The sequence below is a fragment of the Urocitellus parryii genome, chromosome 6 (assembly GCF_045843805.1).
Source record: "Urocitellus parryii isolate mUroPar1 chromosome 6, mUroPar1.hap1, whole genome shotgun sequence".
Taxonomy (NCBI): domain Eukaryota; kingdom Metazoa; phylum Chordata; class Mammalia; order Rodentia; family Sciuridae; genus Urocitellus; species Urocitellus parryii.
The window spans coordinates 164,383,052-164,410,146 of record NC_135536.1 but is presented as its reverse complement, the minus strand read 5'-3'; the positions used below and the strand labels follow the sequence as shown (position 1 = coordinate 164,410,146).

Genomic DNA, 27,095 nt, shown 5'->3' with positions numbered 1-27,095 from the left:
CTGTCACTTCTTGGTCAAGGTCCTTCTTAATCAGCTCTTGAATTACTGCCGCAGCCTCCCTTCTGATTTTCCTTCCAATTTATCCACACCTCTTCTGCCAAAATGGCCTTTTGAAAACAAAAATATGATAGTCCCCAACTTGAAACCCTTTGTGGTCAGGGACCTTAGTTGCCAAATATCTTTTATCCAGTTTCTTCTCTGCATGAGACTAGCCAGATGGGTCTGGCTCTTTATCAGAGAACAAGTTGATTAAAAGTATTAGGTAGCTCTCAGGATCCATGAGGAATGGCTGGCAAGTTCCATTCTGAAAGTGCACAAACAGGACAACCTCAGTCACAAGATGGGGTCAGCTTTGGTAAGTACACCATTTCAGCTGCCATTCATGAAGCTCAGGGCTAAGCATCAGAAATCTCTGTCCCACCTGCAGAGATTGACTGCCCAGCATGTGGCCACTCCCTGTGCAGCTGTCTAAGTCTCTGCAAGCAAACCAGATCTGTGGCTTTCCCTAGTTGCAAATGAATTGGCTTTTACCTTTGGGAAGGTGAGACTTATAAAACACAGAAAGTTGCCAAAGCATTGGAGGATGATCAAAATGTTTGGGTAGGTGGACAGAAGTTACAGTTATTTGCTAAAAATTTTCTCTTGGCTTTCTTTTTCCATGAACTTCCAAATAATAACAACAAACTATTTCTTAATAGCACAACCTTCCCAGCTATCAAGGACATATGCTCAGCATCTCCCCCAAAAGAAATGACCCAATTCTCCAGTTCCAGCTCCAAGTCCAGGATTTCTAAGTTATCTTTTACTTCCTCTAATTCTTTCATGAACCATATTTGTTAATTTGTCAAATAAATGTGAAGTTTATTCACGAGCATACCTTAAACAGAAGAGAAGGGAAACAGAAAACAAAAAACAAAATTAATATATGTGAATATGTACATGATGCAACACGGAAGACCCTACGAGCAGATTCCTGTTCCTGACTTTTACAACCATGAAACGTAGTTTATGTCTTCCTTCCAGTAGTATTTATTTCATGTTCTCTATTTTAGCTAATAACTCAGCTGATCAGGATTCCTTCCCTTCATTCCTGAGGGACTTGAGGTCTTGTGTTGGTGGGGTTGCTATTGTTTAATTAACTTCCAGCAGTACGTATGCTCCATGAGGTAGCGCCCATTTACCATTCCCTGTATTTTCTCCATGTCTGTGTCCCAGTGTGTCATCCTGACTACCATTTCAATTTCCCTTTGGATTTGTTTGTCTATGATTACATAACACTTCAAAGTTGGCAACCAATTCCTTCTTGTCTGCTGTGTTCTATACCCCCCCCTTTTTTTCTTAGTTTTTTTAAAAAATATGTTTTTAGATATTGATGATCCTTTGTTTTATTCATTTATTTATATGTGGTGCTGAGAATCAAACCTAGTGCCTCACACATATTAGGCAAGTGCTCTACCACTATAACCTTCTTTTGAGAGCTAAAAGAGTCCTGAGGATGGAACTCAGGTTTTTGCTGAGGGTGTCACTTCCTACTTCCATACCTTGGTTACAGGAACCATGTGTCCAGCCAAAGCAATACATGCTATTCTGTAGATAAAAGCATGTGTTGCATCCTTTAGGTTATGAGCTTATCTCAGTTCCATAAGATCCTGATTGAATTTTCAGTAAACCTTTCCATCATTTTGTAAGGCTAGCTACATTTGAACATTGATAAGACCATCGACTTTTATGACCAACTTCCTTATTTTGTTCCCTGTTAAAGCCAGTTTCTTTATCAGAAGCACCGTGATGGTGAGAGTGAATGGGTCTTCATAGAGTGACTGACAGGAAAATGGCAAGCATAGAGGTACATTCAAATCTAAAATAAGTAGATATTGATAAGTTATTGCTTGCCCTGCGATGAGAGGGGTCTAACATAATCCACCTACCAGCACTGCCCCATCTACCTGTGGTAAGGGAGTTAGTAGGAGGCTCAGATTAATTGCTGCTGCTGGAAAATTGGCTACTTGACAGAGCTCAGCTTTGGTGTGATTGGGTCCATATTGTTGAGCCCAAGCAGAATGTTTCTTCTTGCCACCATGGTCACAATGCTCATGATCCCTGTGAGCAGGTACTCGGACTATAGGGAAAGAAGCTGGTCAGCATCCATGGACGTAGGCTGTCTTCATTACAGGAATTTTATCTCAGTGGCACCTTTTGATAAATATTCACTTATGATACCAGTATTCTTATACTCTACCAACTTTTCCCTGAATGTTCTTTTCTCCAGTCCTTCTGAATTTCTGACCATTTTTTCAAACTATTAACCACTGCCAGTGAATTGGTGTATATTTGTATCTCAGGCCATTTGTTCTTATAGGCTAAATGACCTAAAATATGCTACTTAACATTCTGCTTACTAACCAGATTTTCCTTTTCCACCCCAAGTGAGGTTATATCATTGTTTTCACTCACCTCACTGCAGACTGGTACTGCTCCTGGGGCAGAGCCATCAATAAATCAGGCACAAATTATTACCTACTGGTCACTCCAGCTTTCACTGTTTCAGGTTATTTTTTGTAGGTTACAAAAAAATTTTCAGGTATACTACTGAGGTTTGTGCTTTATTTCTTAGTAGTGAAGGTACAGCATATAAGAAAAACGTGGCTTTTCTTTTAGAGAGCTCTTTCACATGCCACAGACCACTGAACATTCAGAAACTGTATTCTGAAAGGTTGACTGTCACCATCTGATATACTGTGTCTTAGCCTGATACCTAGAATATGTGCCACATCCTGCCATGTAAGTCCTATAATAAATGCCTTCAGTGTAGTAGTCTAGAAAAGTGTCCTACAAAATATGGAGGCTGTCCCTGTGGACTGAATAGCATCATGAAAGCAGAATGTTAACAGATCAGCAAGCCAAAACAGTGAAACTATATGGCTGTCTCTGCCAATAGATAGAACCTGCTACAATGTTTGATGCTCACCAGGATAGAAAGAAGCAGATTTTGCCCGTTCTATAGTACTAGATGCTCTAGTGTTATAGTTGAGAAACCATCTCTAAAGAAATCCCTGCCTAATTAAACTTACATCAATCTACCATCATTCTACAAGACCCATCTATTTCTTCCACCCAAAACAAAAGAGATAAAATAAAAAAATACCTAAGGATATTTCAGATTTCTCATGGTGATCTATCTCTTTGAGTCCCTAGGGATTAATATTACTTCTGGTTTACAGTTTTGATGGGAAGTGGGGACTCCAGTGAATTTAGACCTTCTTTGCCGTAATAACACTCACTCCATGAGACATAACAGTCTACCAGTTTCAGAGTTAGTCCATCCCAATTATACCCTTCACAACTGAGGGGACAACTCTAGGAGATTTTCACAGGCTTGAAAAACCCATTGTGAGATTAATTTAAGCCAAATTTCTATTTATCACCCTTTAATGGATCACAGTAACAATCAACAATCCCAAGAATTAACATTACTTCAGAGTCGATTTCTAATCATCCTCAAAATTTCTGAGTATTTACCTTTTTTTTACTGTACAGGTACGTAGAAAAAAGCTACAAATCCCAAATGGAAGATGTATAGGTTGTACTTGTGATACTATTGGCTAGGACTTACTCAAGGGAGTGCCTGGCTGTCCATTTAAGGAGATAATAGGTCTGTGAACTGAGTTGAATGAATGGACTAGCTCAGATGCTGTGGCTTTTCTCTTAGGTGGCATAACTCAGGCCTCTGTCCTCTGTCCACCAAATCTAGATTTTTTTTTTCCTGATTTTACAGTGTATTAGTTTGTTAGGCCTGCTGGTGTAGCCCAGTGATAGAGCACTTGTCTAACATACATGAAGCCCCGGATGCCAACCCATGCACTAAAAAGAAATTAGGCTTCCATAACAAAAGACCACAAGCTGGGTGGTTTAATCAACAGAAATTAATTTTCTCACAGTCTGGAGACTGGAAGTCTGAGATCAGCATGTCTGAAGTTAGGACTACAGCATACGAATTTTGGAGGGGACACAGTTCAGCCTACAGCATACAGTTTGAATCTTGTAGGTGTTCTTTGTCCTATTGAGTTTCGAACATAATTAGCTAATAAGCCAGAGATATCTGTTGGTCTCTCTAACATAGTTCCTACCAAGCTTACCAATGGGTCACAGCTTCCAGTGACTTGTCCAGTCATGAGTTTTAATTAACTGCAAATTATAAGATGACCTACCCACTTTGGGTTCTAGTGGTCTATAGATCATGTCTGTTCTGGTCATCAATCCTCCCAGCAGCTGACTCTGCCTCTCTAGGGGTATCCCTTTCCTTCTAGAGGCTGCTCAATCAGGAAAAACCTTGGTAGCAGTGTCCTCCCCATGTTGGGCCCTAAACCATTTTGCAAAGTATTCTGCGGAATCACTTGGCACAGGATGACATTCTCAATACATATTGTCACACATACAGATTGTCTATTCTCTTGGCGCTCTGTAGCAAGCTGTGTTCGACTGAGAATAACTCACTGTACCTTATAGAAGCATTCCAGAAGAGGAGCCCCACATCTCCCACTTATTATCTTTTTCACTGTGTAAACATGAAAGTGATCTGGGGGTGGTGGTGGCAAACATTTTAGTCCTAGATTCAGGCATTGAGCAGTCTGATTGTTGAGGAGACTGCTGGCCAGGCTGAGAGTCTTTGGCAGTTCTCCAACCGGACTTATGGGGCACTGAGTTCAGGTGTCCCTCTCCCTCAGGAAGAAGGGAGTCATTGTGCCATCTTGGCCAGCACACTGGAAGGGCTCCTAAATGGTCATCTGTCAGTTCGTCCTTTTAACTGTGTTGGCAATCCCCAGAACTCGATGTGCTCTTTTGCCTCTGACTTTTGTACATGTTGCTGTTGCTCCTCTGGGCAAGATCCTCACTATCCTTCAGGCCTGTGCTCAGGTGTCACTTTCTCTCAGAGGCCTTACCTGATTCTCTGTGTCTACTTTTCCAAGGAGCTCTACCTTCTCTCCCTGTGTACCTGTTTGCACTTTAAAGTAATGTCTCTCATCAGTCTAATTGGTCCCCTGCCTCCCAGATAGACTTAGGTCTCATCAAAGGCAGGGGTCTTGTCCTGTTCAGCATCTGCTGGGGAGCCTAATGTTCATCAGGACTGCAAGTGTTGGAAAAAATAAAGGAATCGTTACTGCTCGCTGATCACACATTTCTTGGTCCAGGCTTTACAGCCGGCTTCCTTTGCAACATCTCTTTCCTCCTTGAACAAAAAGCACAGGTGAAAGTGATCTATGAGTAACATATTAAGTGGTTTCCTCATTTGGTTTTCAGAAAGTCAAAACTACATCCTACCCCAGTGTAAGATTAGCCTGCCACATCTTCACACACAGCTAAGGACAGAGAAATACTTTTCCTCCAGTCCACCTCATCCTAGCTATTCTTTAGAATTACTACCTCTGCCTGTTCATGTTACTAAGTGTCAACTGCCAGCTGCCAGCATTAGGTTGGGTCTTTCACACACCTATGCCAGGTCCTCATGACAGCCCTTTTTAACTGCTTACCCCACCTCACCCCCAGTGCTGGAAATCAAACCCAAGTCCTTGTACATGCTAGTCAAGTGTTGTACCACCGAGCCTTACCCCTGCCCCTATAGCCACCTTCTTAACCCTTGTCCTAAAGATGAGAACCAGACTTGAAGTAAGTTCTTCAGAGGTCACATAGCTAGTAAGTGTCAAAGGCAGAGTGAAAACACTGCTGTCTCACATTTGACGTATTCTCACTTCTTGGGTCCCTGCTAAGAAGAATGTTATGTGTATTTTCTTTTAATAAATTTTTTCTCTAGTCAGGAGAACACAGATTTCTTTAAATTAACCACAGTGTTCTGCTAAACTACCATAAGAGTATCTTTAAGATTTTTTTTATCCCCTACTCTGATCATGAGATGAAAAAGAAATATTTAGACTCCCAAACAGAGCTCATCTTCTAGCTCAAAGCACTTGCCTCCATGCATCGTCTAAATAGGGCTCACTCCATTTTTGTGTTTGTGGAGCACTAAGAGTAAAATCTTTTTTACTGCCTATTATTCTATTCTGCATAACCTTTTCTTGTAGTTAACATCTAAGAAAACCAGTCCTTTGGAAAATGCCATAAAACAAATTGAATTTTCCTGGGTACTGTGGTTTCTGTCTTCAGAAAATAAATACAAAACACCAGAGGCTTTCATTTTGGCTTTTCTTCTAAGATGAATGCTCCTCTAAAATCTTAGCCACAGGCTTCCGGTGGAGATTCAAGCTATCTGCTTATCCTTTTCTGGCATCCCAGGTATCTTATGCAATTACTCAAGGCTGAAGTATCAAGTCTTCCTCTCTGTTCATCCACCCACCCACCCCCTTTTGCAGCATTCTGTGGTGGGTCACGTCAGCACTATGTTAGGGAACCTGTGGGTGTTCACACAAGAGGAGAAAGAGAAAAGACAGATTGCCAAAACAAGCAAGTTCTTCCTATTCTTCCCTCTGTCTGAGAAGTCTTCCCCTCCTTTTCCCAGCGCCCTGTGCCATGCTCTGTACCTGCCAATGAAAGCTTTCTCTTTGCTGTTGAGACACTGGCTTGATTGTGAGCCCTTCTCCCTGGCGTCCCCACAAGTGCAAATTTGTATATGTGGTGTTTTGTATTTATTTTCCCAGCCCATTGAAAACAAGGCCTTTTCCTAGTTAAAATAAATTTTGGAAGTGAAACACTTTTTTGCCTTTGAGCCCAGCCATTCCTCAATATAAGCCTTTAGGCATTTTCAGAAAGATTGTACAAACTTCCCCTAGAACACTACCCATATACTCCCCTTCAGTCAGCATTTCTCTTACACATTAACAATAAAACATTATTGTACATTTAGCAGCTGTGAAGTCTGAATAAGCACAGGTCCTTCACAAATAATACTATTTTTGTCATCACTTTCTAAATCCCAGATAGTGTACTGTTGGTGGTTACTTTTGTGCACACTCAGTGGGAGTGCACACCCAATGGGAGTAGGACTCTACTGCAGTCACAGGTGGAATAAGGAGCTAGTTGTTTTCTGACTTTCACAGGCAGATATACAAGACTTTAAAAGGAGGAATTAGTCACTTGTGTGGTTTTATAAACAGCACAGCACATTTTTAGTTATCTGCTATTCTGTTCAATATTCTTAATATTTAAAAACATTGATTTTTGCATGCACAGCACTTTACAAAAAGAAATAGGTTTCCCTAAGTTGGTTGTAGAGCATGGTAGAAACATGTGTTTTCTTTTTACACATATATTTAAGTAGGTTTGGTTATTATTTACATTTCTCCCCATAATGTACTCAGTCAAAACATTTTATAGCTTTCATCCACACATGAAAAGCATAAAAGGGCAATAATGAAACCAAGCGCCTATAAGCCCTTTGGTGAATGTACCACATTTCAGCAAAGATTATTTTTCCAGAATGGGCAATTTGTAAAACTTGAAGTTTTATACTTTTTACCAGAAGTGTGCTAAAGCCGCAATGACAACACAAGATGCTGGACTTTCTCAAAAATGGAAAGATTGCTGTAGCCGTTTGTTACAATATAGGGGAAGAAAATACAATCTCTACACTTTAAGGGTAATTTTCCACTTGTCATAGTTATCTGTTATGGAAATTGCCAGCCACAGTGCCTCATTCTTTGTCTACCTAATTTTATAAGAAGCTAAAACAAAAGAGCCACATGGACAAGACCTCAAAAAAGGGTAGGATTCTTTTCGTCACATGAAGTGGTTTTCAAACTTCAACTTTAACCACCTTGAAAATGTTTTCGATGTTAGTATAGGCCTTATTAGAATGATCCTGTTGGCCTAAGTGTCCTGTTTCTTTCTCTCCCACCAGCCCATTGTCCCTGAACCTATTACTCCAAGTATCAGAAAGACAACACTTTTTTTCCCTCATAGAACAGACTGTGTTGTCTTTGCTTAGTTTCGAATTACAGTGCCAATTCTGTTGAAGCTTTTATGTGATATAATTCCAGTATTTCTTTTGCTTCTCAGATTTGTTCACATTTACAGCTGGAATTTTTGTTTCCAAACTTCTGCATCTTCTTTTGCAGCACTAGGGACTGAATCCAGGGATTCATGCATGCTTAGGCAAGTGTTCTACCACCAGACTACCCTTAGCCACTTCTGCATGTTTTTGACGTTAGAAAGTTGATAACAACTCTACCAAATACCACAGGATGCTTAGATTTTAGAAGAATTTTTTTCCATCAAATACTGATTTGTTAGACTTTTTTCCCCCCAGTTCTGTGAATATTGATGTTTATTACTAGATTTTTCCAAAGACATCCCTTTTGGGAGGAGAAATAATGGAAGAGAAAGCCACCTGTTCGTAAAATGACATAGAGATGAGTTTAAAACTCTTTCTTTTGGTGATCTGGGTTTTCACAGTATTTCTGACATTGATAATCATATGGAAGACCGTTTTTATCCAGCAGAGAATAGTCCTCATCCAGTATAATATTGCAGTTTATCCCAGCAGTTTGCTAACCTAATATACTGAGGCACTGGGTTTATATTGTCCAAATAGGTTAACTGCCACATAGAAATTTGTGTGTGTATGTGTGTGCTGGGAGAGGGGGAGGGGCACAAAGATATAATGAGCCCCCTTCTAGGCAGTGCTTTCCCAGGGCACATCTGGTTGAAGTCTTGGAAGGCACCAATCTCTCCTGTGTTTGACAAGTACTGGTCGTAAACTAATAAGAAGAGCTCTCTCTGTAGCTTGCCATAAAGCAGTGATCTTTTCTCACAGGAATAGTATGCAGTTTCTATTATATGCAGGATGGCAAGGTGTAGTGAAAACTGTTGACCTTGCTCTGTTTCCCAGGAGTTTCACGGCCACTACACTAGAGCAATAGCCTCCCCATACCTAAGCAGCACCTGTAGAATTCACCAGCTTGTAAATGCTTTATCCTTTAATCCCCCCATCTCCCCTACCCCCAGTGCCCCCACCACACACATACACCACTACCACCACCACATTTGGTCAGGACTTTCCATCATAATTTCAAGATTTTTAGATTCCTAGTAATGGAGTTTGACATCACTAATATTATATGCATAAAGAAGCTTTAAAAAGAGATAGATTATAATCTAACAAATGTTAGTTAAGAACGTTCTGATTTTGAAGCGTATGAAAAAAATGAGTGAAGAGGCTCTAATGTAAAATACTACACTGTGACATAACACTTTGAAGTTGAGATTTGCTAGCTAAATATCACGAGAATTTTGGAGCCCATAACCCAAATGATGATTAAAAATCCCCAAACTGTCATTTTTGGACTCCCTAATATGATACCTAATTATTCTGATCATTTAGACTAAATGTCATAGAGTCTCTAAAATTGTATCTTTCTCTACTAAATATTTTTAGTTAGCTTCTTTAATTGTCTATACTCACAACAATTTTATATTCAGTATAATAATTCCTGTACATTGGGCAGGGTTATCTATTCCCTCTGATATTGAGATTCATCCTGTCTCTAAATTAATTTGCCAAAAATTTGTGAGTGAGGTGGGTAGTCATGAAGCATTAAGCACCAATGGGCTATTCCTGGAGTATTGAGTGGAGACATTTTATAACTTCGAGTACCTTAATTGTTTATATTTGCTTGTTTGTATTTGCTGCTCTACCCAAATACTGTCATTACTACTTAGAGGTAAACTCTAACCAGATTCAACTTTAACTATTTGATTTTATGAACCTAATGGGAAACTTGGCCTAATCTGTTTTGTGAAATATCTTGAGAAAATTATCCGTATCTACAGTTAAATAAAAACAAAACTAACTATGTGTAATCTCAAGTATTCAAAAAAAGTGCCTGAAAAAGATTCTGGTTTTAAGATTTAGGCTAAGGTCAAATGGCAGTTCTACAATTAGATAGATGTGTATGTCTGAGTAAATGTATATGTTTGTTTCTGTGTGTTTTTAATGAATATATAGATATATATGTACTCACAAGTATAAGTTGCTGCTAAAGAAAACTAAAGTTACAAGGGCTGAAAGAGGACACCAAAAAAACATGATTTCCTTACAAATATTTATAGGAATTTTACTTAATTGCAACCAGAAGTCTGACCTGGAAGTGTAGTGTTTTGACCCTCTAGCTGTCTGGTTTCCTATTTGTGGTATTTTGCTCTCCCCCAACTGTGAGAAAATCTATTTTACGTGGTTTTAACCCTGCATATTCTTAGAAACACTGAAGTAGAAAGTATTCCCTCGAGGGAAAAGAAATTCTCATTATTTACAAGAATGACTTGTAAAAGCTTCTCTTAGGTAGAAAACATTTTGAAACATTTGACAAGTCTTTCTTTATAAGATGCTTTGAAAATAAAACAGCCTCTGGGTTTCCCTTCAAGGTAATGTGAACTTTTGGAAGACTGTAAGATTTTTGCATAGTATAAGTTTACCCTTACTTTGGTAAATAATTTTTAATAACAAAGTAGAGTTTATATGTAGTCAACTTTATGAGGAGGTTTTAGTTATTCCACCACCCCATTTTTAGCTTTTAAATCCTTTTTTTTTTTTCTGTAACCTTTTAGGAAAGTCAGAATTAGACTAAATCCTAGGTGCCTGTGGTAATAATACCACATGGCATCCTGATGAATGCAAGACATTGCTGAAATTCAGTTGGGTCATGGTTTTGCAAGGAATCCTTGCAGCATCCATTGCATCAAATGCTTATGGACATATTTTGCCATGTCTAGTTAGATGATAGGGAACATTGTTTCCAATAGCCACTTATAGTTTAGCAGTATGATCAATTAACATACATCCCATTTCCAAAGGCTCAGGGATTTTCAGGTAAAGCAAAATTATCATTCTTCTTAACCATTTCCACGGTTTAAGAATAAAGAACATTGACAGTTCCCATTCATTTAACAGAAGGGAACTTTCTTATCATTCTTTCTTTTTCTTCAGTTTTATTGAGATCTATTTCATATATATATATACAATTTGCCCATTGAAAGAATACAGTTTATTGGTTTATGTAGATTCAAAGAGTTGTGCAGCCATCACCAGAATCAATTTTAGTACATTTTCATCATTCTGAAAAAAAAAAAAACACTGTCCCATTAGTAGTTATTTCTCATTTTCTGTACAAACTCTCTCACCTCTAGCCAGAGGCCATTACTTAGCTTACTCTCTGCCTCTATAGATTTGCCTATTTTTTTTCTTTGTAAATAACTTCTTTTATTAAGCATGATGTTTTCAAGGTTCATTCATATTGTAGTTTGTAGCCGTAGTTCTTCCTTTCTTTTTGTTGACAAATAATGTTCCATTGTTTGGGGATACCACATTTTGTTTTTCTTTTTGAGTTACCACTTTGGGCTATTACAGTTTTTTGTCTGTTTTATGCTGGTGTTGAGCCCAGTGCTTCATGCATGCTAGGCAAGAGCTCTACCATTTAGCAGTGCCCCCAGCCCTGGGCTTCTATGCATAATACTCTTATGGACATTTGTGTGTAGGCTTTTAGAAGGATATATGTTTTCATTTTCTGTGGGTCTATACATAGGAATGGAATTTCTGAGTTATTTTATACCTTTATGTTTAACATATTGAGGGATTTCCAGACTATTTGCAAAGTAGCTGCACCATCTTATATTCCCACTAACAGTGTACAAGTGTTCCAGTTTTCCTCCTTGTCTTCACCAGTTCTTGGATTTTTTGTTTTGTTTTGTTTTGGTTTTTGTTTTTTGTCATTTTGCTTATAGTCATTCCAGTAGGTAAGAAGTATATTCTTATTTTGGTTTTAGTTTCCATTTTCCTGATGTCTTATGATGTTTACTATCTAATCAAGTATTTATTGGTCATTTTGTATCTTCTTTATAGAAATGTCTACTCAGATCCTTTACCATCTTTTTATTTGGATTGTCTTTTTACTTTTGAGTTATGGGAGTTCATTACATATCCTAGATAAGGTTCTTTATCAAATACATGATTTTCACAGTTTTTCTCCTTTTCTGTGTATTGTCTTTTCTTTCTCTCTCTCTCTCTCTCTCTGGCTCTCTCTCTCTCTCTCTCTCTCTCTCTCTCTCTCTCTCACACACACACACACACACACTCTCACTCTCACTCTCCATAGTTTCCTTTCAAAAACAAAAGCTTTATTTTGATGGTGTCCAGTGTGTCCACTTTTTTCTTTTGTAGTGCTAAAAAACTGCCTAATCCAAGATCATAAAAAAATTATACCTGTCTTTTTTTTTCCCAAGGAGTTTTATAGAATTAACTCTTACATCTAGATCTTCCATCTATTTTGAGTTAATTTTGTATATGGTGTGAGATTGGGATCTAACTTCATTTTTTTTTTTTTTGGTATGGGGTATTGAACAACTGAGGGGCACTTGCCCACTGAGTCACATCCCCAGCCCTATTTTGTATTTTTTTAACAGACCAGGTCTCACTGAGTTGCTTCATGCCTAGCTTTTGCTGAGGCTGGCTTTGGACTCATGATCCTCCTCTCTCAGCCTCTCAGCTGCTAGGACTACTGGCATGCGCCACCATGCCTATTTTAACTTCATTCTTTTGTGTGTGGTCATATAGTTTTCTAAGTGCTGTTTGTTGAAAAGACTGTTCTATACACATTTAATTTTCTTGGGCTCTTGGTTGAAAAAATGATTAACATATGAGTGTTTATTTCTGGACTCTCAGTTCTCTTTCAACATGTCCTTACGTCATTACTACATTGTTTGATCACTATAGCTTTGTAAAATAAAAATTCTATCTTAATTACAATCCAATTTGAGATTGTCTTCTCATTCTTGTAATACACATTTTTTTTCCTAGTAGAGTCAAATTGGATTGGCATTTACTGTTTAGGAGTAAAGTTTAGTTAAGATTCTGTTTTAACCTAGTCATTGCAAACATAATTTTAAGTTGTTGTAAACTCCTGATTTTTAATCAATTAATAAAATACTATTAGTCTTACCAAAATTTTTTCCCTAGGGTTTTACATTAAATTAAATCATTTCACAAATTTGCTAACTCTATTCCATTTTAACCAAATCACTGAATAGAAAAGCATTGTAATCAAGGTCTTCCTATGCAGAAATGTCACAGTGAATTATTCATATTTGTAAGATGTGACTGGGAATGCTCAGAAGTCTCAGTAACACTCATTTAAAGTTAAATGACTTAAAGAATCTTCAGATGAAGTTACTGCTCTTATTCTGTAATAAATAGTGTGCTTCAAAGAGGCTTAGGGAAGATGAGAGCTTTATAACCACCTATTAGATCATTTTTGTTTAGTGTTCCTTAGAATTACTGTTATCTACATATAAAAACGCTTCTAAAGATTATAGTTAAAATTCACAACATAAGAAAGGATGCTTTTGCATTCCTTATAAAATGTTATTTTCAGAGTTTGTAAATTACCTATAAAAGACAGCTTTGATCATGATTTATATTCTGAGACTTTGGAAGAAAGACTGTATTAGCACAAATATTTAGAAAAAATGTATTATATTTAAGGTTCTTGAATATTTTCATCAAATGAGAGTGTTTACTTTTAAAAAATAAATCTTAAGGAATCTTCACTTACATTTTTAAACTTATTATCAGAAATTTCAAATGCATACAAAAATAATATAATGAGCTCCCACTTATCTATCACTCACATTACATGTTTAACATATGGCCATATGGCCAGTGTTATTTTATTTATAAGCCTCACCTACTTTTCCTCTCTGCCCCCTTCAGATTGTTTTAAAATAAAACTTGTAATCTGTTTATGTATAAACAGAATAAAGAGTTATAAATGATGAGAATTTTTTAAATGATCAAAGTGCCATTAAAGACCAAAAAATTTCTAATTTCACCACGTATCTAGTTCATCTTCAGATTTCCCTGAATGTCTCAAGTTGTAAAAATCAAGGTCCAGACAGGGTTGATCTAGACACCATTCCATTTGGTTAACTGTCTTTACCATAAATGAACTTCTCTTTTAATATACTAACTCCCCTCCCAATATTTTTTTCCTATTTATTTATTGAAGAAACCAGGTCAAGTATCCTCTGAAATCTCCCACATTTAAATTTGGCTGGCTTTGTCTGTATGGGGATGTTAACTATGTGTTCTTACAGCCCTGTGTTTTCTGTACATTGGCAGAGCCACAGGCTCCATGAGGTCCAGGTCCTTTGTTGGTGGGATTTATTTCCTTCTGCAAGAATACAGGGTGACAGGTGGAATGCATTTCTTATTGTGTCTTATCTGGCAACTTGTGATTTCTGGTTGTGTGTCTCCTAATTCCATGCTAACTATGTGTATGCAATGAAAAGGGAGTTTCTGTTTTATGATTTTTTATTAGTGGTTTAGGTTTGTTCATTTGGATTTTTATTGCTGGTAAATACTGTTAAAATAAAACAAAATTATAAAGAACCCTTTATGTATTCTTCTGAAACTTTGCCTAATTCAGGCAATTAAGATAAGAATATCAAGGTAGTGTTTTGTAATAAAAACTGAGTGTTAGCATATGTACTTAGTTCTTTTTAATCTGAGTCTATCTTAATTACAATCATAAATCATTGTATACCTATAAATTTACATTTTACATATCAACATGACATTTTACCTGAACTCTTAAGGACATGTAGAAGACAAAAGTATCAGTATTGTGGTGATTTTTAATTTATGTGGAAAGGTAGATCATCAGTTCATTTAAAAAGGAAAGAAAACAAAACAAAGGCAGGAGAGGTTCTTTGAAATCCTCCAGAGGTGTGATAATAATTGAGCTAATATATATTGGCTTCTCATAAATTGCCTCGGTAGTTTGAGCCTTGAGGGCCTTAGAAATTACCCATGTCCCTGTGCCTCTTCACTGTTGCTATAGTACTCTTGCTAAAGGTCTATTTGTTTTTAAAGGAACTAGGGTAGTTTATCATTTACATTCACTGACAGAACTTAGACATTTTGTTATTGTCATTGGAGAACTCTGTAAAGCACCACTGTTATTCTAAGAAAACTCTTATTAGTAGTTTCTTTGTAATATCCTGGTAAATCAACAGTAAAATGTTTAATAACTAAGTGATTTCCAAACCTGACTATGCATCAGAATTCCCTGGAGCTCTTTAAAAAGAATATAGTTCTCTGCTACCCACCCCAGATCTACATCAGATTCTTAGGGCCTGGGGATACAAGCATCTGCTGTGGAAATTTAGATTCCCCAAAAGATTTGGATATGGGCTATGGACCCATTATTGGGAATTCAAAAGAGTAGATTTTTAATTTTATTATTATTGGTGGGTTGTTTTTTTTTTTTTTTTTTCTGTGCCAGGGATTGAACCCAGGACTTTGTTCATGCTAGGCAAGTGTTCTGCCACTGAGCCTTATCTCCAGTAGATACTTTTTTTGAACTTGATAGTGGTTTAATTATTAACTAGAAAAAAGTAGAAAAGATGATCAATTTTAGGAATACTTAAGGTAACTTGAGTGAATACATCAAAATTGGGGAAAAGACCCGACACTTTATATGGGATGGAAATTCCAAATGACTGTGACAAAACTAAGAGGCATGTTTCTCACAGGCATATGCTGAATAGTAAGTTAAATGTAGAACAGAAAAAAGACTAGCACCTAAACATCAGAGGAAAAAAATCAGGAAGCGAACAAGCCTGGGACTAGGAAATGAAAACAGAAGGGTGACATGAAAGAAACCCACTATGATCTTCTTTAATTTAATCCTTTCCCTTGAAGCTCCTGTGTTGTCCGCTGCTTCGTATCTTTGCAAAGGTCCTGGAGCAGATGTTTGCCTTTTTGTGTTTTTTTTTTTTATTGCTCTGTTTCTGATGCTACGTCAGAAATACTGCCAATCACCTCTTGATTGCCAACTCAGTAACTGTTCTCTTTCTGCTATTATCAATGCTCTCTTAGTATTTGATCTTTAAAAAATATCTCTTCTAAGAGTACTCCCTTAGTTATTCTTCTTGTCTGTTCCTCATAGGCTCCTGTCTGCTGACCCTCGAGCATTGGTTCTGTTCTGTTCCTCTTCATTTCTCAATTGATGTGCTCTGCTGTGGACCTTTCTGCCTTTGGGGCAAAGGTGCCTCGGTATCTTTTCCCCTGAACTTGGTGTCTTATTTCTGCTTCCTTTCTGCATAGCTTCACCCAGAGATCTCATTGGTTCTTCTCTCTAAGGCTTAGTTCATTATCTTATCACCTCTTCCTAAACTCTCTGTTCCCTGGTAAGCTAATATTTATGTAAAATGTGTTCACAAAACCAGAAAAATCTTCATCATGATTCATCATTCTCTGCATGTTGACAACCGAAGTTATCTTACTCTATCTCTGAATTGTCTCCCTGAAGTCTTTTTCTCATTAGTTCTGCTACTGATGAGCCTCATCTTCTCCCACTTAGGTTTATTAAAAGAAAACCTGAGATAAAATAAATTTAATAGAATTTATTTGGACAAAGAACAATTCATGAATCGAATAGCACTCTAAACCAGAAGAAGTTCAGAGAGCATAATGAGCACCAAGCTATAGGGTAAACATGAAAGCATAATTTAAAAATTACTGGATTGGCTGCAGGTAGGCATTATCCTTATTTGGGTATGGTTTGATGGGGAGTCCCTGGTTATATAACAGATTGGCTAGTTGATTATCTGTAATTGGATAAAGCTCAATTCAAAATTAACCAGTTATAAAGAATGCCTCTAAGTATCTGTTTGTAGAAACCACCTGGGCTGATGGCCTCCTCTTAATTTGCCGTAATAACTTGCAGTAGCTTCTGCCAATGACTACTTAGTGCTTTGTGAGAATATAGGCCAAGTGCTACAGAATACTTTTTTCCCAAGAGAAACAGAAAATTCCAATTTTAATGTAGATTTGAGATTTAAAAAAAAAATAGAAAATGAAATAACACAAAAGAAATGCTGGGAAATAATCTAAATTTATTGATAATCACAATGAAACTTTGTAAGTCTGGATTTTTAAAAATATTTATTCATATGCTGTTTATAAGACATATTCCTAAAATATAAGACCTCAGAAAAAGTCAAGGAAAAAAAAGGAAGGAAAATAGTATACCTGATAAATTCTATTGAAAAGCAAGCTAGAACAAGTCGATTAGTATCAAATGAAATACTAAGGCAAAGAGCATTACTTAAGATAAAGAGTACCATCAAATATTAAGTGGGCATTAGTATTCATTGGACATATAATAATTCTCAATCTATATGTACATAATGCAGTTTCTAAAAAATATACAAAATGGAAGGAACTAAAGAAAATTGGTTAATATGAAAGAGGGAGAGTTTGTCCCATTATTCTCATTAATTAATAGATCAAGCAAATAAAGTGCATATTAGCATTAGGGCAGGGGATGTAACTCATGGTAGAGTACGTGCCTAATATATACAAAGCCCTGGGTTCAATCCTCACTACCAAACTGCCTCCTCAATACACTACTACTACTACTACTACTACTATTACTACTACTACTGCTAACAATAATAATAATAATTTCACTGTGATTTTTAACTGGTATTATCCAGTTTAGTACATGTTTAATTGATAAATAAATAAATAATAAGACAATTCACATCTTTATGACTGTTAGCCCACCTAATCAAGAACATTCATGTCACTCCCATCTTTCCAGGTCTCTTTTTAAGTTAAGGAAGTTTTCTGATTTTTTAATATAGTTCACAAACATTTATGCAATTAATGATTTCTAAAATTGTATAATCTTTCCATTCCCTTCCACATTGAGTCAAATTATTAACTAAATATCTTTAACGTCAGGGCTTTTTTTAAAAGAGTCAGAAATATGAATTAAATGTAGAAAAACATTCCCCAGGGTATGAAGTTAAGAACCATAGTTTATTTAAACTTAGTATAAATGACTAGATTGAAACTGAACACCATATCTTTAAGCATTTGGAAGTGGCCAGCTTTCCTTTAGCTCTGTTGAAGACATTAAAAAAAAAAAAAATGAACTTCAACTAAATGTGAGGAATTCAGATTAGAGGTTACATTTTATTTGGATTGCACTTAATGTTTTAAAATTCTAAATTCAATGGAAATTTGAAATTTCACATAAAAGGTTGAATTAGCAGGTTTTTCTGTTCCCTAATTTCCAGTGGCAGCTGATGGGTAGAGTTGAGTTGCTGCAGACCCTGTTAAATAAGCTGTGACCACTCTTCATTTTCCCTCCAAAATCTACCCCTTTTCCAGTTACCTTAGGCACTAAGCTTGCATGTTGGTTTGATCAATGTAGGAAGAATTAAGTTGCACATGCATAGTTGTGACATCATCTCACTTGGTATTTTGGTATTGTCTTTAAAAAATGTGATCCTGGCTGACAAACAGAAAGTGGACTTTTTGACTACTCAAGGTTGATTCTTGCTGTATGATTCCACAGTTCTGTTAGAAGAGCCCGGTGGTTCATGAACTCTTCTTGTTGCACATGGTCCTAAAATCTTAGAGTTGGAATACATCCTCTGCAAAACAGGCCACAGAGGATGTGCTTCATCTGGCATTCCTCCTTAGGCACAGGAAATTTAAAAGCTGTTGCTGAGGCATTTGCTTGAACAGTTAGCAGTTCAAACAACCAGCTACATCATATAGAAGGTTTATTAAAAATCTGTTTCTTTTTTGCATAATTCTTTAAAGATGAGTATAAAAAGTTTTCTAGAGAACATTGAGTTTTATAAGTACACAATATTATATCAGTCTCATCATTATGCACAACCTGGCAGAATTATGATTGTGGGAACCATAGTGTTGATCATGATTTCATCTGTGCTTGCATATTATCTAAACATGGTTTTTATAGTTAATGCTAAGGGTATATTTTTAACAAACAAAAGGTGGGAAAGCAGTATGGAGAAGAGATCCAAAGTGATAATTTCTCAGTCTGTTTTATTCTAATTTTTGTCTCCCCCCTAAAGTTTTATCATTGACTGTTTACCAATCATGGTTGATTCCTGAAGATAATAAAATTAATAGCACATGTGTCCTATGGTATTACTATTGTCCACAGGATGACAGGTGGAAAATCTGTGTTTTTTCTAAATAAATTTGGCCTCAAATAATTGCTTTATTCAGTTTCAAAAAATATTTTTATGAAACTCACCAGTTTGCCCCATTTGTTTTGGCATCAAAGAAACATAGTTTTATTGTGACTCAGAGTCTAGTACTGTCCTTATTTAAGGACATGAAATGTTATCTCAAGGGAACCTTTTTGGAGTCTCTAAATGTCTTGGGTAATAAGCGAAATTTTTAGCCTAGGACTAAATATTCCACTTACCCACCCAAATTGTTTCCCAATTGTGGTCTGAGATTAGGATTCTCTGTGTATGTTCTTAAACTTATGACAGGACTCTTGGCTTTTGGTTCCCACAGAACAATGCCTTTTCCCAGCTCCACCCATCACCAGCAATGGTGAAGGTCATATGTAGGCCCATAATGTGTTTCAGAACACCCAGTGGCAGTTTTTTCCTAAGTCCCCGTCTCATATCTGCTCTCTCTGTGTTTTAAGTGATAATATCAAACTCATGATTTCTCTGCCCTCTCCACTCTAGGGCTTCTGATAATGTTCTGAATGGATGGATATTCTCCATCTTTTATGTAATATGTTCCTGGTCTAGTCTAGAACTCAAGATATTGTCAACATGTTTGGCAGTTATCAGCCTCTTTCTTTCTATCCTCTATTAAGCCACAACCAAGTCTTCAGATGGATATGAAAACTGACTCATGGCTTCAACTGGAAACAGTCACATGACTGAAGTAGCTTACAATACAAAACAACTTCTGCATTAGCACATGATAGTCTGATTGCAATGAAGTGTCCTTTCTTAAGACAAATATGAGACTGCTATCCAGCCTCCCTGAGTAAGTTTACCTTTGCCATAATCTTAAGCATCTACAAATTTAAATTTTGATTTCCTTGAAATTATCACTAGAACTAAATCTTCAAGTCATCTATGTTCCAGATTTTGAACTGTAATTATAGCTTTAGTTTGAACCTTAAATTTCCTAGAGCAGTTAAAGGAGAAGTCAGTTTTTAAATGGCTGGCATTCTAAAAGAGAATGTAGGCTGAAAATTTGTATTTAGGCAGTTGAGTTTTGTTTTGTTTTAAGTTCGAATCCAGAATAGGGGTTATTTTATTAAGTTAATGACAGCCCAGTTGATTTAAAAATTTGGGAGGAAAATGGAGAGGGAAATATTTCAGATTAAAGGAGATATAAGAGAATATATATGTTAAAAATGCATGATCTTTGGTTGAGTCCTAGCTTGAGGGGAAATGAGTGATATACATTTGGGGACATGTGGAGAAATTTGAGTATGAATTAGTTATTTGAGCAATAATGTCATGCTCAGTTGAGTGTCCCTTGTCTGAAATGTTTGGGACCAGAAGTATTTCAGATTTCAGTTTTTTGGATTTTAGAATATTTGTGTAGACTTTACTATTTGAGCATACCTAATTGAAAAATCAGAAATATGAAATGCTCCAGAAATATGAAACATTTTAAGTATGAAAACATTTTAAATATGAAACTTTTTTAAGTATTCAAAAAGTTTCAGATTTCAGGACATTTTGGAATTTCATTAGGGATGCTCAACCTGTAGTATTTTGATGATGTAGGTGTACTTCAATATGATTTGTGAGTACTTCATAATTTTGGAATACTATAGCTAGATAGTTTTTTCCAATAAAAGGTTTTCACTTTATGATTTCCATTTGCACATTTTCCCTGAATCTCCTACTGACTCAGATTTTTTGTATTTAGAACACAAGTGCTGCAAGCTGGGAACTGGTGCCTGAGTAGGAAAAGCAAAGGGCTTCTTGGATTCTTTGCCAAATTGCTGTTTAGCTTCAGAGAATAGTGGAGCTTTGCTTTAGCCCTAGTTAAGTACAAAATCCCAGTGGCCTGTTGAACTCTCTAAAGTCTTTTTCATTAAGAGCAAAGATAAGAGAGTAGTCTGTATCACTGCCTGTTATCTATGGATAAATGAAATACATCTCCCTAAAGCATTTCAGTTCAGTATCTTTCAGCAGCAGTCATTTTCTCTGTTTATAGATCAAATTTAGTTTGCCATAAGAACTGACACAAGTACCTTTTGTGTTTAATCTCTCTTCAGGTTTCTCTTTAAACAATCAAGTTTCATATGACCAGTGGAATTTGGACTAAGCAGGTGCAAATCTTTTTTACATGTTAAACTTGCCATTTCACTTGTAGATGCCATTAGGCCAGGTTTTCCATTGAAGCCACTAATATAACAAGGTACCAATTCAGGAATGATTCTCATCTTGCAGAGGGTTGTCAGTGCAGGTAGCCAGGTTTCAATAAATCCAATTTTCCTAGTAGTTTCAGTAATAAATCAATTAGAATATACCTTATTTTACTGTAGGAAAAAGTGTCATATTGGGACTTTATTTTTTAGTTGTCCCGGTAGCATTTTGTTCTCAAGTGGTATCGTGGTATCTCCAGTTATCTAAACTCAGCTGCAGCTTTACATTTAGCCCCTTTCTCATGATAATATTTTATTGCTAGAGATTTTGTACAGGAAGAAGACTGAGATTTTGAACATGCCATCTGAACCCTAATCACCTAGAGCTGTAAATCAGCAAAGGCAGAATGAGTTAGATATGGCACATTTTTGTTGTTATTGTTTAGTCCTTCGGAAGGCTCATAAATAATTACTTGAAAAATCACTTCTAAATTTGCTGTGTTTGTGAGTTCAAAATTGCTAACGATTCATCTCTTATAACCCTGCTCCCCCTGCAGTAGGACAAATAAACAGAGGTAGAAGTGACTTCCATTCTCTCAGTGGCCTAAGGAATGAAATATTTGTTTCAGAGCACTCAGAGTAATGCCAACGGTGTGCATGTTTTGTTTAACATTTTAAGCAGAGGAAAGCCACATGACTGAAATGCAATCCATTTTCAAGTGTGTTGGGAAAAAGTATATTTCATCTCAGTAAATCTGGAGATTATCCTTTCATAGATGTCACTGCCGTTTCACAATCTGCATGACTAAAGCAATTGTGCTGTCAGAGCCATAGCTTGTTTGGACATAGCATCAAGTCTGCACTCACTGAGGTCCTGGATCTTTCTATCAGGGTGTCAGAAGGAAATTGAATGCAAAAGTAGAAACTTCGTTTTTGGTTTATGTTCTCTGTAAAAGATATTTTAAAACAATTATTGTTATGGACTTTAGGGGGATCCAGGGAAATTGGTTTCCTTAGACCTAGTCTAATGGTCCTGAGACTACTTCTTGTAATTCTCAGTTCTTCCATGGTAAAATATTGTCTTGGAAGCTTAGCCATTTCCTGAGGTTGTCTCTGTACCTGGGGTCCTTCACTTTCTCTTAACCTTTCACTTCTGATTCTTCCACCAGCTACTTGAATGTGCTAACTGCAAACATTGTTTCTTGACCTTTTCAAGAATTCATCAACAGAATAGTTTATACTTGAAAGGAGCCTGGAGGAGAGGGAAAAAGGGAAGGGGGAAGAAATAAGGCTGGTATGTTCTTTGAATTATGTGACAGTCCATTACCAACCTGTAAGATTGAAGGCACTGTTGCCATTTTCACAAATGAGATTTACTTCTCTTAAAAGGCTTTACTTTTTAGTATCATGTGTGTGCTATTTATTGCTCTTATTGCCTGTAGTTGTAGCTCATTCATTTTTAGAGGCAGTGTAATATTTCACTATATGGCAATATCTTTAAAATTCTGTTAATGGATCTTTGCATTGGTTTTTCCTGGTTTGAGAATATCTTGAAGAATGCTATTATGACTACTATTTTCATGCTTAAGCCCAGCTTTAGATATTCAGGCGTTTTTCAAAGTAACTTTACCAGTTTGTACTCCTGCCAACAGCATATGAGAACTCTAGTTGCCCCCATATACTTTCTTTTTTTTTCTTTTAAATTTATTTTTTATTAGTTCTAATCAGGTATACATGACAGCAGAAAGCTCTTCAATTCATTGCACACAAATGGAGCACAACTTTTCATTTCTCCGCTTGTACATGATATATAGAGTTGCACCACATATGCAGTCATACATGTACCTAGGGTAATGGTGTTTGTCTCATTCCACCATCTTTCCTAACCCCTCCATGCCGCCGCCCCTCCCCTTAGCCCAATCAAAATTCCTCCATTCTACCCACCCCATCCCCCATTATGGTTCAGCATCCACTTATCAGAGAGAACATTCTGCCTTTGGTTTTTTGGTATTGGCTTACTTCACTTAGCATTATATTCTCCAACTATATTCATTTACCTGCAAATGCCTTAATTTTATTATCTTTTAATGCTGAGTAATATTCCACCATGTATATATATCACAGTTTCTTTTTTTTTTTTTTTTAGTTTACTTTTTTTTGGTTGTAGTTGAACATAATACCTTCATTTATTTATTCATTTATTTTTATGTGGTGCTGAAGATTGAACCCAGGGCCTTGCACATGCTAGGCAAGCACTCTACCACTGAGCCACAACCCCAATCCCTATACCACAGTTTCTTTATCCATTTATCTATTGAAGGGCATCTAGGTTGATTCCACAATTTAGTTCTTGTGAATTGTGCTGCTGAAAACATTGATATGGCTGTGTCCCTGCAGTAGGCTATTTTTAAGTCCTTTGGGTATAGACTGAGGAGTGTGATGGCTGGGTCAAATGGTGGTTCCATTCCCAGTTTTCCAAGAATTTTTCATACTGCTTTCCAGATTGGCTGCACCAATTTGCAGTCCCACCAACAATGTATGTGTGTGCCTTTTTCCCACATCTTCGCCAACACTTATTGTTGTTTGTATTCTTGATAGCTACTATTCTGACTGGCATGAGATGAAATCTTAGAGTAGTTTTGATTTGCATTTCTTTAATTACTAGAGATGTTGAACATTTTTTCATATATTTGTTGATTGATTGTATATCTTCTTCTAAGAAGTGCTTGTTCAGCTCCTTAGCCACTACATTTATTGAACTCAACTCAAAGTGGATCAAGGACCTAGGAATTAGACCAGAGACCCTGTACCTAACAGAGGAAAAAGTAGGCCCAAATCTTCATCACATCGGATTAGGCCCCAACTTCCTTAATAAGACTCCTAAAGTGTAAGAAATAAAAATCAAGAATCAATAAATGGAATGGATTCAAACTAAAAAGCTTCTTTTCAGCAAAGAAATAATGAGGTGAAGAGAAAGCCTACATTTTGGGAGCAAATTTTTGCCACACACACGTCAGATAGAGTATTAATCTCTAGGGTATATTGCCGCAGTCTGGCTAGACACAAAATCACGAGCCACTCAAGCAGGAACAAACTTTATTATTTGAAAATGCCGCCAATGCCCCGTATGCTGCCGGGAACAATCCTGATGGACCCACGTGGTGTTCTCCTGGAACCCAGAGGAAGTTCCTCCCCCGGAATTCCCTCCTACTGCACTTCCCCAACCAATGGGAACTCTCCAGGAGTGTGTAGCAGGCCAAGGTGGACAGCAGGAGTCCAATATCCATATGAATGCAAATCTTATCATCTCAATGGCTAGCTGGCGTCAGCTTTCAACCAAAAATGCCATGCATCATATTACTTGGCTGTGGCTCTTAGCAGTATACAGAGAACTCAAAAAACTTAACACCATATACTTTCTAACACTTAATTCTGTCCTCTTCACTTACAGCTTTCAGTGCATTGGGGGGGGGGGGGGGGGGTTGGATACATGCCATGTTTCTTTAATCTCATTCTGTATGAATACTTAGCTGTATTTGAATTGGAGGGTAATTTACTTATAGAAAATACTCATTTTCAAATAATATTAAACTGTTCTTTTTGTGAGCTAATAAGTAATAAATATCAAAAGATGCCAAGATCTAAGCATCAATCTACACTGAATTAATCATCCTATCAGAAAGCCCTAATTTTTCAGATATGTTAGACCTTCTTGTTTATCTCATTTTACAAGTGAAGTAATTGAGCTACTTCAGGTAAGGTACCATGCCAGGTGTTATGGCTGGGCCTTCTGGAAGAACCCAGATAGTAATGTCCGATCTTTGCCTCAATTGGGGCCCTCTGCTGATTCTTTTGCTATTTCCTTTTTTAAATAATGTTTGAATTCATACTGCGTGGCAGGCACTGGACTGGGCCCCTGGGATTCAGTGCCAAACCAGCTTATAATCCAATAATGTCCCTTTCATTTTACAGGTTATGGCTTTCAGATCACAGCCTATTTCCTCAAGAGAGGGATACACCTCCGCTGCATTGAGAGCTCACAGAATACTGGTAGGGAGCTCATTTCTTGTTTACACAACCAACTTGCCATAGAGAAGAAATAAAAATTAAGAAATAGAAATTCCTACTTCCTTCATTGCCTTCATGTCATTGTATATTGTCAAACATTTGTGATTTTTTTCTCCCAATTGATACTGCATTTACTGAATGAGAATACTGAGCTGGACCACACTACATTTTACTTTCCTGATGCATTTCAGCACTTTCATTGAGTGTCCAGAGTTGCATCTTTATTGTCAGCACACAGCAAGGCCCTGGGATGCAGATCAAGTGTGTACATAAGAAAGCCTTTTCCCAGCCTAGAATCATCAAGACCATTCTCTAAGTGTGAAATTAGGCTACATTCCACCCCTCACTCCCTCAAACCAAGATGTTCACTGAGAAAATGATGTCAGTCTTATCCAGCGAACAACAAAGTTAGAAGATAGTGACCATTCTCCAAGAATTCTCTGAGCATTGGAAAGAAAATTTAACTCAAGTTCCCATCACTATGTCAGTATATACAAAACAAGGACTTTAAAAATCAGCTCTATGGAAGTTTGCCCCTGGAATCTTCATGATACCTTCACTTTCTTAACTTGAAGTGTGCTGCTTGCATATCTTACTCTCTTAATGGATCTTCCACCTTGTTCACCTCTCTTATAAAACTAATTTAGCTAACCTTGTGCCTGGTAAAATACATCCTAGCTATCCTTCTTAATAGGGACTGTCATTGCCTAAATCTATGTAACTAGTAAAATAAAACAACTCTCAATTATAACCAAAACAGAGTAAAGGAATACAGAAGTAGCTTTCTGTTGATACAATACCTGGTACCAAGTATTCCAAATCTATCATTTTTTATTTTCAGAGGAATAAATAGAAGTACTAAATACAGAAATCATTTGATGAACTGGTAATTTTGAATTACAATTGTGATCCACTACTGAACTCTTTCAATTTTTTGATTTGGGAGACAAAAGGGAGACATAGAGTGAATCCTATGGCTTGGTTTCCCCTTCCATAAAATGGGAGACTACTTATTGTTTATCTTAATAATATTTTAAGAACTAATGAACAAATAGTAACTGAATTGATAATTTTGTTATCTGGTTTTTCAAAGGCCATCCATAGTCACCAAGCCAGATGTAACATTCATGTGGGGTCAGATAAACACACCTGGGCCCCAACTTGAGAAAGATGGCTTTCTATTTGGAAGAAAGACCAGACCAACAGGTTAGGCACCAGTCATGGAGGGCATTGAATGTTTGCCTATCTATGTATGCTGGGCACTAGGGAGCCATGACAAACTCTTGAGGCAAATAGTAGAACTGTTTTGTTAACCTTCTGTGTTAAGTAGGATGAATTAGAATAAGAGGAAATAACAGTGGTCCAGGGGGTAAAGAGAGATCTGTTGCTAGAATGTCAATTCTTTTGGCCTTTTTGTATAATTTAACCTAGCTGAACAGTATAAGGTGTTCATTGTGTTTAAATTGTGCATCTGCATCTGTTGACATCTCTGTGTTTGGCTTCTGAGTATACCAAATTGACACATTATTACCTCAGACAGTGCCCTCTTGTGCAATTTATGTAAGAGACTCCATTTACATGATTCATAGTATCCATATTTTTAAAAATTGGTCACATGTTTTCTCTTTTAGAAAAATGACTTTATTTCTGTCACAAATATAAATCACATATATTATAAAAATATTCGAGCAATACACCAAGTATTAACAAAGGAAGAGATCCTTTCCACTCATTCAGAATATCCATTGTGATATTCTGACATCACCTCAGAGCTCAGTGGGGGCTGGTAGGCAGACGTACAAGAGAAGATCCCAGTGGTGTTACTGTTTTGTGTCCCCTTCA

General features: G+C 36.9%; 1 protein-coding gene across 1 annotated transcript in view; it reads left to right on the top strand.

Moving 5' to 3' along the window:
* The window catches only part of Slx4ip (SLX4 interacting protein), a 191,935-nt gene that overhangs the window by 139,796 nt on the left and 25,044 nt on the right, over nucleotides 1–27,095 (top strand). Inside the window, exon 5 of the mRNA XM_026385833.2 lies at nucleotides 25,158–25,235. Coding sequence (XP_026241618.1) covers nucleotides 25,158–25,235 — 78 coding nt within the window. The remainder of the gene's footprint in view (nucleotides 1–25,157; nucleotides 25,236–27,095) is intronic.